Genomic DNA, 15,062 nt, shown 5'->3' with positions numbered 1-15,062 from the left:
GTTTTTTTTTGTTTTATAGTTTTTGGTACTTTATTCATTTTTAAATTTGTTGAAGAACTTGACTCAAAGATAGATAGTACATAGATAGTACACTGTTTAATAGCCCAAGAAATTACCTCATTACAATTAATAAACTATAAGCTGTAACAAAGGGCTCCAAATGTGACCCCTGCAATGCACACCAAAAGTACAAACAGGGACACCATCCATAGGCAACATGGCACTGCTAATACTTTGATATTTTTCAGCTGTTGATGGAATCAGTCTTTCTGAGAGCTACCACAGAGTTCGGAAAACTTAACTACCAGCCGGCCACAGAACCCTAAAACTGAGTTTTAGAACTGTACCCTCATTAGGAGATAATAGAATGAGTTGCCTGGTCATAAAAACAGAGACACAAGCAAAACCTATGCATTGAGTCAAGAAGATCCAGCATTCAACATCCTAAACTGGAAACAATGTTTTAAAAATACATCTGAACCAGCCTAATAGATGAAAAATAGGTGCAAGGCTGGTCAACAGATAGAATTTGTTTACCCCTTAAGGGGTAAACAGGTGGTGATGCACATAAAAAACTATGCTAGTTCAATGGTATTTTTTTCTTGCTATTGCAATACCCTATTTCTTATTCATATGATAGATGAAAGGCCAAAACTCATTTTTGAAAATAAACTTTTACTGTAAACTCAGATCTTTAGCCATTATGAGGTCACAAAAATTGTGCTAATCAACTATAACTCCGTTTTTGAGTTATATTTTGAGCCTAACCTAATTTATCATAAGTATGCTTGTAACAAGTATATTTAGGTGCTATGCTTGATAAAGATTTATGAAAAGTAAAACCAATTAGGGGATTGCAGCTTGCAGCTTTAGATGAAAGTAAAGGTACTTTTGAAGCATGGTATTTAGATTAACATATATCTTTGTTATTATTGCAAGAAAGTTATTTTCAGTTAGCAAATTTGAAAAAAGTTCACTACTGGGCTCTGCCTGATTCTTTAAGAAGTTTAATAAAAGCGCTCTTAATAATAATTATTGATTGTATCATTATTTTATCTCATATGTATTTTTTGACTTTTTTGAGTAAATTTTTGAATTTTGATTAAATTTTTTTAAATTTTCAAACTGAAAAATATTTTTTCTGCAATAACAATAAAGATACATGTTATACAAAAAATAACTTACAGAATTTTCCATCCTATCTACTGTGGAATTATTGTTTTCATCATTTTTTAGATTGTGATTTTGAGGTAAACTTTGACTTTCTTCACTTCTAACAACATCCAATCCAGAATTGTTGACTTCTATACACGGCTTTTGTTTAGGAATAGAAATACCATCCTTGTAAAAAAACTTTAGTTTATGTATTATTTATATCTATCTTAACCATCCTTAATTATGTTGCAAACTTTTTATTCAAAACAAATTACTATTAATTAGAAATGTAGTTTCATATAAACATTTACTAGTTGTAGAGTAAATAATTACAATAAATAAAGTTACTATATAATAGTATTTACATTTTACTAAAGTTGAGAAAACGAAAAGAACATTCAAGTTACTAATAACAATACAGTGCTATTCTTTCTAATGTAACACATGGGTAAAAAAGTACTTCACCTAAACACTATACCAGGCCTCTCAAGCAAAGTATCTGTAATCACCTAGGGCAGGTTTAATGCATCTGGCTACAGTCTTGCTCTACAACTCCCATCTTTACATTCTAGCCCTAAAGTCTATTTCCTACTTAAATAATGGTTGCTATTTGTTACAAATAAAATAATTAACATTACTTGTTCTGTTAAACAATAAAACTAAGTTAATTTTTATTTTAAAACTGAAATGTATATTTAACAATTATTTATAGTATAATTTTCTTGTATGTATTTTCTAATTTCAAGTAAACTTTTTTCAAATTCGCTAACTGAAAATAACTTTCTTGCAATAATAACAAAGATATATGTTACATAAAAAAATTACTTACAGAACATTCAGATCTATCAACTGAAGAACTGTTGTTTTTATCATTATTTATATTGCTATTTTTAGGTAAAGTTTGATTTTCTTCGCTTCTAACTACATTCAATCCAGAATTATTGACTTCCAAACAAGACTTTTGTTCAGGAGTAGAAATACCATCCTTGGAAAAAAATTTGGTAATGTATTATTTATGTCTATATTATTTAGTATATTATTAGTTTTATAAGCTACATCCAATCCAGAATTGTTGACTTCCACACAAGACTTTTGTTTAGGAACAGAAATATCATCCTTGGAAAAATTCATTAGTTAATTAATGTCTATCTTTATAGTCATTAATTATAAAGCAAAACCTTTTACTTAAAACTATAGGTGGTTGTTGTAACTATCAACAAAATACCCTAAATAGGTGGTTGCACCTCAAAAACCATATAAAAGTAGGAAGACCTAGAATTTTCTTTTAGGGTCAGATAACAACTTTTTTCCTATTTGTTCATATGGTATGGTTCATACACAAGTCCCACATGTGTTTTTTTTCAAAAATGTTGAAATAGGCTACATTTTGCTAAGCGCCATAAAAACCACATTGAATAAATGGGCTATAATTTCTGAACTGCTTGGTGTTATAACCAGGCTTGAACAGGAATGACATGTGATTGCACGCTGTAACTGACCCTGATAATAATTCTTTTAGTTACAATTCGACCACAGCTGTTTTGATGTTTCAACAATTTAAATGGAATTTAACTAACTGTAACATTATGAATAACTTTTAATCATTGATATTTTCTAAAGTTTTTGTTTTACGTAAAGGCTTTAAATAAAACAATTAAACAATAAACGATTGGTAAAGGAAAGTTCCATGCTTCATTTAAATGCTGTTAATGGCCTTTTTTTAAAGCATTAGTGCCCATACCACCCATATTGTTCATTTCAAGTAAAGATACTACAAGGTGAGTAGGGATGTTGTCTCGTTCAATACGCATAAGAATCAACTCTTTCTCGTCCTATGCTTGAGAACCATAAGAAAAAATCAAGAAAAATTTTTATTACAACGGTACAAGCAGCATTAAAAACTGGTATGTTTTCTCTCATTAAAAATAGAGACAATCAATCAATTAGATGGAAAAGTAACTAATGGGCAAGAATGAAGTTATTGTAATATACTTACAAAGATGAAGAAGCATCTATTATCTTGCTTTATAAAAAATAAAAACAGGTATTTACAAAAAAATTAACATGCAATGATGTAAGTTAATTCATAATGTGCTACATGTTAGATAAATACAAAAAAGTGTCACCAAAATCTTAATTTGACTATAAAAAACTAAATTGTAAAATTTAAGGGCTTAACAATTATTTACTGTATAATTTTTTCATCTTGTATGTATTCGGTAATTTTAATAAAACTTTTTTTCAAACTTTCAAATAGTATAGTAATTAACAATAAAGATAGATGTTATATAAAAAATAACTTACAAAACTTTCAGGCCCATTAACTGAAGAACTATTGTTTTCCTCATTCATTTGGTTGCTATTTTCAGGTAAACTTTGGTTTCCTTCATTTCTAACTACATCCAATCCAGAATTGTTGATTTCCAAACAAGACTTTATTTCAGGAGCAGAAATACCATCCTTGGAAAAAAAATTTAGATAATGTATTATTCATGTCTATCTTAATTGTCATTAATAATATAACAAAACTTTTTATTAAAAATAAATTACCATAATATTTGAAGGGAAAATAATTACAATAAATTAAGCTACTATATAATAGTAGTTTTACAATAAATTAAGTAAATAATATATTAAATAAAATAATATATAAATATAGTAAATAAAATATAGTAAATAAATATAGTAAATAAAATAATATATAAATAAATTAAGTAAATAAATAATTAATAATTAATTACAATAAATTAAGCTACTATATAGTAGTAGTTTTACATTTTACTAAAGTTGAGAAAAGAAACTGCTACTCAACAATGCCAACAAAAATCACTAACAGTGTAACATAGAATACCTCCATGTGTAACATGGCACTGCTAATACTCTGATATTTTATAGCTGTTGATGGAATTAGCCTTTACAAAAGGAATAGCATGCCAACAGCAACAGTTAGAGCTGTACTTTCATTAGAAAATAACAGGAGGAGTTACATACTCACTAACAAGGAGGAAAACAAAAGGTGTGCAACTGGTCAACAGACTTTTTTTAGCCTTCTACATGACAGTAGTCAGATGCAATTAACATCTGCCCAAGATGAGTACTTTTATTAAGACCCCATTTTTAGCTATTACTCAACCAAGAGCCTTGTGGCAGAGGTATTTAACCAGTGTTATCTTCTCCTAGCCTTTGCATAGAAAAGCAAATTCTACAAGTTGTAACAAAAATGGTGAGAAAACAGTAAACATTCTTATCCCATAGGTTAGATTGAATATAAATGTTACAACATGTTTAAGTGTTTTATTAAAGTTTTCACAAGAGTAATGAATGATCACTTGCTATTCTGTTAAAGTTTTTATTTAATGGAATTATTCTGTTTAAAGTTTTTATTTAATGGAATGTTCATGAGCTTCCTTTGATATTCAACAATCTGAAATATTAACTGCTGTTCAGCTTCATCAAGTGTTAGCACATTATTGAAGTCTGTTGCTAACTTAACAGCACGCTCAGCACAGCCATTGGTGACTCTCATGCTTGTTAATTTTTGCTTGGCAGTAAGATAGACAGGACAGAAAACCCACAGACAGGACAGGACAGATAGACAGACCCATGCAGCTGGACTATAAGTAAGAAAAATTGGTTCAATTTTAGGTGCAGTGAACAGATTCATTGATCTTTGAGTAACAAAGTCTTTTCCTGAAAGTCATGAACTAATTTTGAATCAACTCTTCTGAGATCAGTTTTCATTGGTGGTTTCTTTAATCATAGCCTCTTTCTCGCCATTTGGAACTAAATCAGAAAATAATGCAAGTCCAATCAAATCTTCGCTCAAATACCACATGTTCTCTCATTTTCTTAATTGCATTACCTGCTACCTTTTTGTCAACAGCAAGATAAGACTCAAGAGTTTAGAGTAGACAAAGGATATTGTATGGAGCATCAGAATTGTTTGGAGCTTTAAGCCAGACTTTCGCACAAATCATTATAATGAAAAGACAGATACGACGAAGACTTTGTAGTTCATATGCTATAAGTTTGAATTGTCTATGGAACAAATAGATTTTAAGTCAGTATATTCCTTTAGCCATCCGCCTGGCATGATGATAGGCACCTAGAGGGCTGAAATGAATTAAATCATCATTTTCACCCAGTGCGATTAGTGTCAGTTAGAAAGATCCAGGTAATCTTTTTGTGGTTTATTTTTATTGGTTAATTCCTAAGAAACTCTGACATATTTTTCTTCTTCTGGTTTAGACACATTCACCAACTATAAGTTCAGATTTGACTTCGATGGCAGAAGCCTCAATTGTACTGTATTAGGTAGTGTCAATAAGTTTCCAGCGTTCCATGAACCAACAAAAATTTCCAGTCTGTGGTCCTGAAGACTGGAAAAACTGGTCAAATACTGCAGCTAAAATAATTTCAAGGATTTGATGCCTGCAGGCTAAAAAAAGTAAATGTTTATTATGTCTGCTGAAGAATAGTAAATGCACTGGTGTGAACACCAGTGTTTGAACTTGTTGTGTCAAAACAAAGACCTGCCAGCCGATCTGGAACATCTTTCCATTTTTTAAATACTTTAACAACAAAGTTTTCCATAAGCTCACCAATACCCACAAAAAGTTTAGGAATGGCCAATAGTTTTTCAACATTTAAACCTGATATAACAATTGGCATATGTGTCTGGTGGAACTTTAGTGTCAATATGGGCAATTACTATTATTTGGTATTATTGGGTATATTACACAAATATTTCTCGAATGTTTTGAGCTATAGATTTTCTAATTGTTTTACAAGCTCTATATATTGAGCTTGCAGATAGAGTCATGTCTTTTATGTCAATCCCAACAGCTTTGAGGACTGGCACAACAATGTGCATAGCCCGATTAGCAATAATTAATGAGCTATCAATAACACGATGTGGCTTTGGTGCTAATTTTTTATTTTGCTTAGTTATAGTTTCAATAGGATTGTTTTCTAATTTCTAACAGTCTTTTTAGTCTTTTGCTGGCAGTACTTGCTAAATAGAAGCTCCTCATCAGTAGTTTCTTCATATTCTGAATCTGAATTTTTCACAACCGATCCAGTCTTGGTGTATTTGTTCACTTCAGTTGCCTTTTTTTTGCGATGTTCTTCTTGGAAATGGCAATACACTTGTTATTTATAGTTCATGTTATTTAAATTCTAAATCTTCCGTACCCATTACAACTTGTTTATCAAATCAGTTTCCAATTTTAACTGTTTTTCAGTTCTGCGAGACTTGTTCTTTTCTATTTTAACATTATATAATACTTTACATTATTTTAACATTATATAATACTTTTAGTTTAGCAATAGCATTTCTTCTTTGTGTTTTTGAAACATTGGCAATAAACCAAATTTGTAAAACCTCATCAATAGTATTAGAACAGCTTTGTAGAAGTTCCATTTTGTTTGTCTTTAAGTCATAAAGGAGGTGACGTAGGACAAGACAAACTGTGGACAAACAGCTTGAACAACTTAGTTTATCTAGAACTAATAAATGATGACCAATTAACCACATATTAGTATTACAACTTGTTTTATTAACCTTCTTCTTTGATATTCTGACTTTTTTTTTTCACTAAAAATACAAATTATATATAAGGCACATATTCACATAAAGAAATTTTTTGTCATTAATTTAATTCATTAAAACTCAGATGAATTGACTTTTTTCCCTAAGGAGTACCTAAATCCATTTAAAACAAAAATAGTTGTAAACAAAAGTTAAATTAATACTATGCATAAATTTAGTAACAGGTGATAACTAAAAAATGAGAATTTTTATATCAGGCTATAATAAAAACAAATGTTTAGAAAATGAAAATTATATTTATTTTAATTGAAGGCACATCACTTATCTTTAAGAAAAAATTAATGAACATTCGAATATGGTCAATCATCAGCAGCTCAAAGTAGTTTTGTCATGATGTTGGGACAGAAGCATTGTACAGCATTTATATCGATTTGACAAATGCATCTTTTGATTCTGGTAATCAATTGCTTGCAATTCCTAGTTATTTTTGTATACTAACGAACTCAAATATCCAAAGAAATCTTCAATTGGGCGACACTGAGGCAAGTTTTTCGGATTGTGGTTTTTTGGTACATACATTGGGATGTTTTGGCAAAAAAACACAAAGTCTTACAAGAAGACTTTGTGTTTTTTTGGGCATAATGCGATGATGCTTTATCCGGCCAAATCAAGTAACTGCCATCTAAATGATATTTTTGAAGAAATGGAATCAATATTTTCTTCAAACATTGATTTTGGTATACTTCTTGATTAATAGCCAAACCACTTGGCTTCAACAATGGCCTAGAAATTCCCCTAAAAGATATGGCAATGTACAGCATCACTTTCTGCTCAAACTTGTGTTTATATTTGTATTTTACTTTTGTAGGTGTTGTAGAACTTTTATCTGCATAATATCGATCATTTTCTAAAACTTGAACTTTGGATTTTTGGAGGGGGAAGTAACTTTTGTAATCCAAAACAAAACATTTTCCAGAGTAATTTCAGGTCATCCAGCGGCATTGAGATTTCACGGTTGATATTTGTTGCTCAGTGTATTTCGGTGCTCTTGTTTTTTTTTGGCAGACTTTTCCTTGTTTTTTCAAGGATTTGCAGATATAAGGTTGCATACATTTGAACTTTTTTACAGCATCTCGTTGACTTATTGAATCATTGTTGTTGAAAGCACCGTAAAGCAAATAAAATCCCTTCTTGTTAAAACATTTTTGGTTTTAAAATGATTCACAGTAAACTTTTTTCCAAGATATTGGTGCATTTTATAGAACTGTACGATGCACTCTCTTATTACATCTTGTTTTGACAGCATTTTAAACACAACTGAATTGGCTAATAAGTTTTATATGATAAGTTTGTAAGCAGAGAGAGTATAGTTTCACATAGGAGTACTTTTCTTTTTATGACTTTTGCAATTTGATTTCAGAGGGTTAAAATTATTCCTATTTTTTAGCTATCACCCGATAGATTAATTGACAAAAGCAGATAAATAAAGTTAATTGAGCTGTCACTTAATGTTGGAATAAGATTATGAAATTTTTTGGAGTTATTTTTTTTTATCAATTAACATCATTTAAGCACCTAGCCAATTAACTTCAAAGTTTTTTTTTTGAACTGGTCTAAGGCTAATATTCTTAATATAAAACACTCAAGCTTTTTTTATTCTATGCTGCAGTATTAGATTAGTAGTTGTTCATTCTGTGAAATGCTCATCTAAAATTACAATTTTTTTTCTACCTCAACAAAAAGATGGCTAATATTAAAATTTATGTATCTATCTTTAACTATTAAACCACTAAATGGTACAAGATGGGAAGGCCATATTAATGCTGTAAGAACTCTTTGCTTTGAAATGCCAAAAAATTGTTTGCTAATATAATAAATGCAAAAATCACAGCAGAACCGATTGCTTTAAATATAACAACCTTTAATTTTTATGTTTGATTGTAATTTGGCGTAAAGTTTTATATGAACTTAATTTAACAAGAAAATTACTTCTATCCACTTCAATAAATATTTCAGAGCCAATAAAATCCATGGAAAGAGCGATTTTTTTTAAAAAAAAAACAACCACGAGAATTTTAACTATTTGTACTGAACAAGAATATACTTCAATATTGGCGACAGGAGATTTTTTAACAGAATCTGTTTCAAGAGGTAGAAAAATAATATATACATATATATATATATATATATATATATATATATATATATATATATATATGTATATATATATATATATATATATATATATATATACATATATATATATATATACATATATATATATATATATATATATATATATATATATATATATATATATATATACATATATATATATATATATATATATATATATATATATATATATATATATTTGTATGTATGTATTAGTGCGTCCCAAAAAACAACATTTTTGAAAATAATCTGCTCCCACCCCCTAAATGTGTTCTATTTAATACAAAAACACTAGGTTTAAAACTTTTTTGAATAAAAAATATTTTAAGGGGTCCCTCAAGACCCTCGAATATTTAATGGGTCCCTAATATTTTCAAAAAAAAATGAAGCGAAATTATATAAAAATTTCTAAAATAATATTCATTTCAAAAAATACATTAATATTCATTTCAAAAAAATATAATATACATTTCAAAAAAAAATTGTTATTTATGGTTTTATTACATAAAAAATCACATTTTTTAACAAAAAATTAAAAAAAATGCAGTTTTTATGTTTTTTTAATAATAATTTTGATAAATAAGTTCAAAATTTTTCAAAATAAATATTATTTTCGAAATTTTTATATAATTTTGCTTCATTTGAGTATCAGGTTGACATATTTTTGAAAAACTTTTTCTTTGAAATATTAAAGACCCATTAAATATTCGAGGGTTTTGAGGGACACCCTAATACATATATATTTATACATATGTATATATATATATATATTTTTTAATAATTCACCTCCCCAAAGTCGAGAAGGCCACTACAGATGAGGAGGCTACTTGTGGTTATCACCCTCTCTCAACTCTATAACTCCGAAACGCGAACTTTGACAAACAAGGCCGCTGCGCGGAGAAACAAGTTGAGTGCGGTACTACCAGGGACGTGGTGGGAATCGAACTCGGAACCTCTCGCTTACGAAGTGAGCACTCTACCACTACACCACTACCGCATACATACATACATACATACATACATACATACATATATATATATATATATATATATATATATATATATATATATATATATATATATATATATATATATATATATCAGCTAATCTCAAAATTTTTTTCTACAACCAATTTTTATGCGTAGTGGCTAATGAGTGGCGTAGAGGTCGTATTTATATGAAAAAAAAATTTATTTTTATTGATAGAAGTATTCGCGCCGATTGTTTAAAGATACGCTTTTATGATTTTTATGAATTTTGACTGAATTTAGAGTAATTTCCAAGCATTAGCGCGAATATATCTGATGTCAAATCAAGTTAAATTGTTCAACAGTATTTTCTTAATGTGTTCCTGTACCAAAAAATAACACTGTGCTTATTAATTTAAGAAATATGTTGTACCTATCTCTCTCTGATTACGATAGATAAATTAACACTTTGGTTATTGTATTGTGATTTATTGTTGATTTTGAGCTTTTTTTCAGTCATACAACAAACTTTTGTGATTTTTACATCATTTTGATATCAAATGATGTTTTTTTTTTAAATACTGTTACTGAAGCCTTGGATCAAACAAATCCAAATCCAAAATGGTTTCCTGAAAAGATTGGGTAAAGGACTTTTGATCTTTTGTCACAAACTAAACTAGATCAAAACGTATGTGATTCAAAAGTATATATACGCATTTTTTCTGTGGTTATTTTAGGTGCTCTAAGAAGACCTAATGGTGGCATCACAGAGCACCACAGAAGAGCATTTAACTTGGAAGTTTACACTTGCTTCATGTCAAAAAAGCTTAGAGTAGGCATTGAACCACATACCAGTGAAAAATCCAGCATTACTCGGCGGATAAGATAGCTAACAGACACGGCACAAACTTAAAACATTTGTATGTTTATACTTAAGCCAAATTTTGATGTTTTGCAAAATATTACAATGATTGGAGGCTGTGAACTAAAAAAGCCCTAAAATTTCATCCCTCTGCCCCAAACGTGAGAGCAACAAGTTGGCAAAATAATTTTATTGATAAATTTTAAGTATTATCTCTCAGCATTCATAAATTATGACCTTATAAAGTTTAAACCCTCCACAACTTAAAAGAGTTACAATTTTATATGGTCATAATTTTTGAATACTTAGAGATTGTAAAACAATACTTATTTCGAGTAAAAACAATACTTATTTTGATTATTTAACATAAGTATAAACATACAAATATTTGGATTTTGCTCCTTATCTCAAACAACAAAAAATGCTGGATCTGTCACTGCCACAGATCTCTTGTTTCTAAAGCAAATTTGCTTTAGAATTCAGTGCTTAAACGCTGCAAATGTACAATAATTATTAATATACATATAAATTTTCAGCTTAAGACAATTATCTCAATAAAATATGTAAAAAAATAATTTTTAAATGTACTTTTAAGGTTTAGAGTTTGTAGTTAGGTATCGCATCAAAATTCAAATTATTATATAATTTGAATTTTGATGCGATACCCATTCAATAACAAGAAAGTGAGAAAGCAGATGCCATAGCTAGCTCCTTGAATCCACTCTTTTTTTTTAATGGTTCCTTATAAGAACTCTTTATTTGAAGTAGCTTCTGAAGCTTCTCCAAGCTCATCACACACTCTACATTATCTTGAATAAATTTTACTGTAAGCACAGCAAAATTGAATTTTTCATTACAAAATATTTTTCTGAAAACACGAAATATGCTTCTTGTTTGAAGAAATAAATATCCTACTCTACAATTCATTTTTAAAAACAAGAAATATATTTCTTGTTTTGAGAAATAAATATCATAAACTATAGTTAATAGATTTACAATTGCGCTTTGAATCCTGATGAGTTGTTAGCAACTTTAAAAGATTTTAAAAGTTTTAGAACTCATTGTATCCAAAAAGTCTGAAGGAGTCTCACCCATAAGCATTTTTTTAAACTATGACCTAGAATATCAAAAATTAACCAGTAATCTGGTGAAATATACAACTCAAGACCTAGTGGTTGGTCTTTATCAACAAAAACTGCTTTCAGAAGGATTTCAGCATTGATTCTATCCGTTTTTACATCTTTTCAGACCTCCTTATGTTTTTTGAATACAGAACTTTTTACCAATTTTATATTGCGATCACGGTCAAAAGATACTAACGCCAGCACTAAACACCTCTATGGTTGTACCACAATTTAAATTTCACCTCTGACGCAGGCTCAATATTTATCAGTCCTTTTTTTTTTTTTTAAACATCTTTGCTTCCAACAAGACTGCAGGCAGCCACTAATTAAAGTTGGAAGTTACTGAAAGAAAAAAGATGAAGATTGTAGAGCAAGATAATGATTGATGGACGACTTAAAGGATTGCAAATTATATGAATCAGGAAAGCTAGATGAAGCAAGCGAATTCGAAGAGCTGATGTTCGAGGAAAAAAACTAGACAAATAAGCATTTTTGGAGCACTTAGGAACAGTCACAGAAAAAGGATGACACTTAATTGAATGACGAGTAACACAAGAATGAATTTTAGTAGATGGCACAAGAGACGCCAGCTCTTTAGAGCAGTGACCATTATAGCATTTGTAGAAAAGAAAAAGAGAAGCAACATTATGACGATGTGACAATGGTTGGAGGTTGGCTGTAAGAGCAGGTCCAACTATGTTTACAATGCGTTTTTGCACCTTGTCTAAAGAAGAAAGAGCATCATTAGAAGATCCACCACAGATATGGCAACAGTATTCCATACAAGGCTGGATTTGAGATTTATAGAGATAGAGAATATAATCCGAAGTAAGAAAGTGACGAGCTCGATAAAGAGATGCAACCTTAGCATATGATAATTTTGCAACTGATTTGATATATGGTTTCCAAGAAAGATTGGAAGTAAGAGTTAATCCTAGAAGATGAAGGGTAGATGACTTATCGAGAACAATAACATTAATAAATAAAGGAAGATCTAAATTATTGTGACAACGATTGGCTGAAAAAAATTGAGTTTTATCTGAATTAAAGTTTACCAGCCACTGTGAGCCCCATGCTGTAGCAGAAGTGAGATTCTTTTCAAGCTCAAATGCCCCCTCCAAGCAATCAGAGGGTGTTGGTATCTTATCACATCAAGAATAAATGGTAGTATCAGCAAACAATGCCACCTTAGATGTGAGAATATTTGGAAGATCGTTAATGTAAATTAAAAAGAGTATAGGGTTAAGGATAGAACCTTGAGGAACCCCTAAAGTTACAGAATAAGAAGAGTGCTGTCCATTGAGAACAACTTTTATACTACGATTGGAAAGGAAGGATTCAACATTCTTAAAGATGTTGCCAGATGCACCATAAGAAGAAAGCTTATGGAGAAGACCAGCATGTTAAACTTTATCAAAAGCTTTTGAAATGTTAAGAGTGATGGCCTTAACCTCTCCAACTTTATCTAATGCACGATAAAACCTATCAGTTATTACTGTTAGCAAACCAGCTGTAGAACGAGAAGATCGAAATCCATATTGATTATCAAAAAGTAAGTTATTAGATTTAAGATAAGAAATTAAGTTTTTGTTAATTAGAGATTCAAAAACCTTGCTTATGATAGGAAGAAGACTTATGGGATGGTAGTTAGACGAATCAGATCGCTCTCTAGAATTTTTGAAGATAGAGATAACAGATACCGCTTTCCAGCAGGCTGGAAAACAAGACTCTGATAAGCACTTGTTGAATAGTTTTGAAAGTATAGATGACAGCTCCGGAGAACACTTCTGCAAGACAATAACAGGTATGTTGTCCGGGCCACAAGCTGTAGAAGAGACTAGGCAGGAAATCACTTTAGATACAGAAGCTGGAGTGATATGAATGTCAAGCATTGGATCAACCTGTTTGTTGGCAATATCAGGTAGAACACAACTAGTGGAATCAAGAGATGATATTTATGAAAAGTTTTTAGCAAACAATTCAGCTTTGTCTCTAGGTGAGGTGACAAAGTCTGAACCATACAAGAGAGGTGGCATTAAAGATTTGCCCTTATTATTGATACTATTAAAGATTCTCTAGAATTCACAAGAGCCTAATTTTTGTGATGAAATACGAGATCTCATGACCTGAGAACAGCGGGGTTTGGCGTTAGACAAAACCTTTTTACAATAGTCTCTAGCAGTAATAAACAGACGTCTGTTTTCTGGAGTATTGCTTTGCTGATAAATATGGAAGTAACGGTTTCGATTGGCAATTGCAGCAGCACAATGTGAGGAAAACCATGGAGGAGAGTGAGGCTTGACCTGGAATTGTCGAGAGGGAACAAAAGATTCAATGCCAACCTGAATCCACCAAGTTATGTAAGAAGCACATTTGTCGACAGGAAGACAAAAGATTTCTACCCAAGGGCCATCACAAAGAATATCACGGAAAGAATCCCAATCAGCTTTACTGTAGTTGTAAGAGGTTCGATAATAGGGGGATTCAGGTGATGAAGAACAATGAGATATTAGTTTTAAAGAGTTCAAAATGTGATCAGAAGCACCTAAGGGTGAATGTGGAGAAGCTAAGCACTGACTAGGATCAGAAACAAGACATAAGTCGAGTAGAGAAGGTAAATGATTCGGGCTGTCAGGAAAGCGAGTTGGAAAGTTGATAAAATAAAAAGATAAAATAAGGTTTAAAATGACACTGCTAAAAACTTATTACATTTAATTTTGACAAGAAAAAATTAAAGGGATATTTCTATTGATTTCATTTATATTATATTTCTACTGATTTTAAAAAAAGTCTGTCCTTGGAAAAAAAATTGGTTTAGAGTTTTTTTTTTATTTAGTTATTTATATTATATTATATTTATTTATTATAAATATACATTATATTGCATTTATATTATATTATATTAGTTATTTTATTTAGTTATTTTATTTGTATTTACATCTGATTTTAAATCATTTTGCAAACCATTATTTTTAAACAATTTGTTACTTTATGACATAAATCAATCTTAAATAATAAGACTAAAACATCAAAACTTATGAAATTAGGTTTTACTTTAAAAATTGCAGAACCAGAAAAGTCAAAGGTCAAAAACCACGATGCCCTGGAGAGAGAAATCTAGTCAGTAGTAGTTGGTCTCTTCGAGTATTTTATCACCTAAAATAATAACCTGCCTAATTTTAGAGAAATGCAACTTGAATTTCATGAAATTCAAGGCCTATAAAAC

General features: G+C 30.1%; 1 protein-coding gene across 2 annotated transcripts in view; it reads right to left on the bottom strand.

Annotated features, from left to right (window-relative positions):
• The window catches only part of LOC136071981 (E3 ubiquitin-protein ligase rnf213-alpha-like), a 213,293-nt gene that overhangs the window by 195,951 nt on the left and 2,280 nt on the right, over nucleotides 1–15,062 (bottom strand). The window contains exons 3-5 of one of the 2 annotated variants that reach the window (XM_065818859.1): nucleotides 3,460–3,615; nucleotides 1,985–2,140; nucleotides 1,186–1,341 (exon numbers count right to left, since the gene is read on the bottom strand). In XM_065818859.1, the coding sequence (XP_065674931.1) occupies nucleotides 1,186–1,341; nucleotides 1,985–2,140; nucleotides 3,460–3,615 (468 nt within the window). The remainder of the gene's footprint in view (nucleotides 1–1,185; nucleotides 1,342–1,984; nucleotides 2,141–3,459; nucleotides 3,616–15,062) is intronic. The other variant, XM_065818860.1, reaches the window with a different exon arrangement.

The sequence above is a fragment of the Hydra vulgaris genome, chromosome 15 (assembly GCF_038396675.1).
Source record: "Hydra vulgaris chromosome 15, alternate assembly HydraT2T_AEP".
NCBI lineage: Eukaryota > Metazoa > Cnidaria > Hydrozoa > Anthoathecata > Hydridae > Hydra > Hydra vulgaris.
Note: the sequence above shows the minus strand (reverse complement) of the source record. Positions and strands in the feature narration are given on the sequence as shown.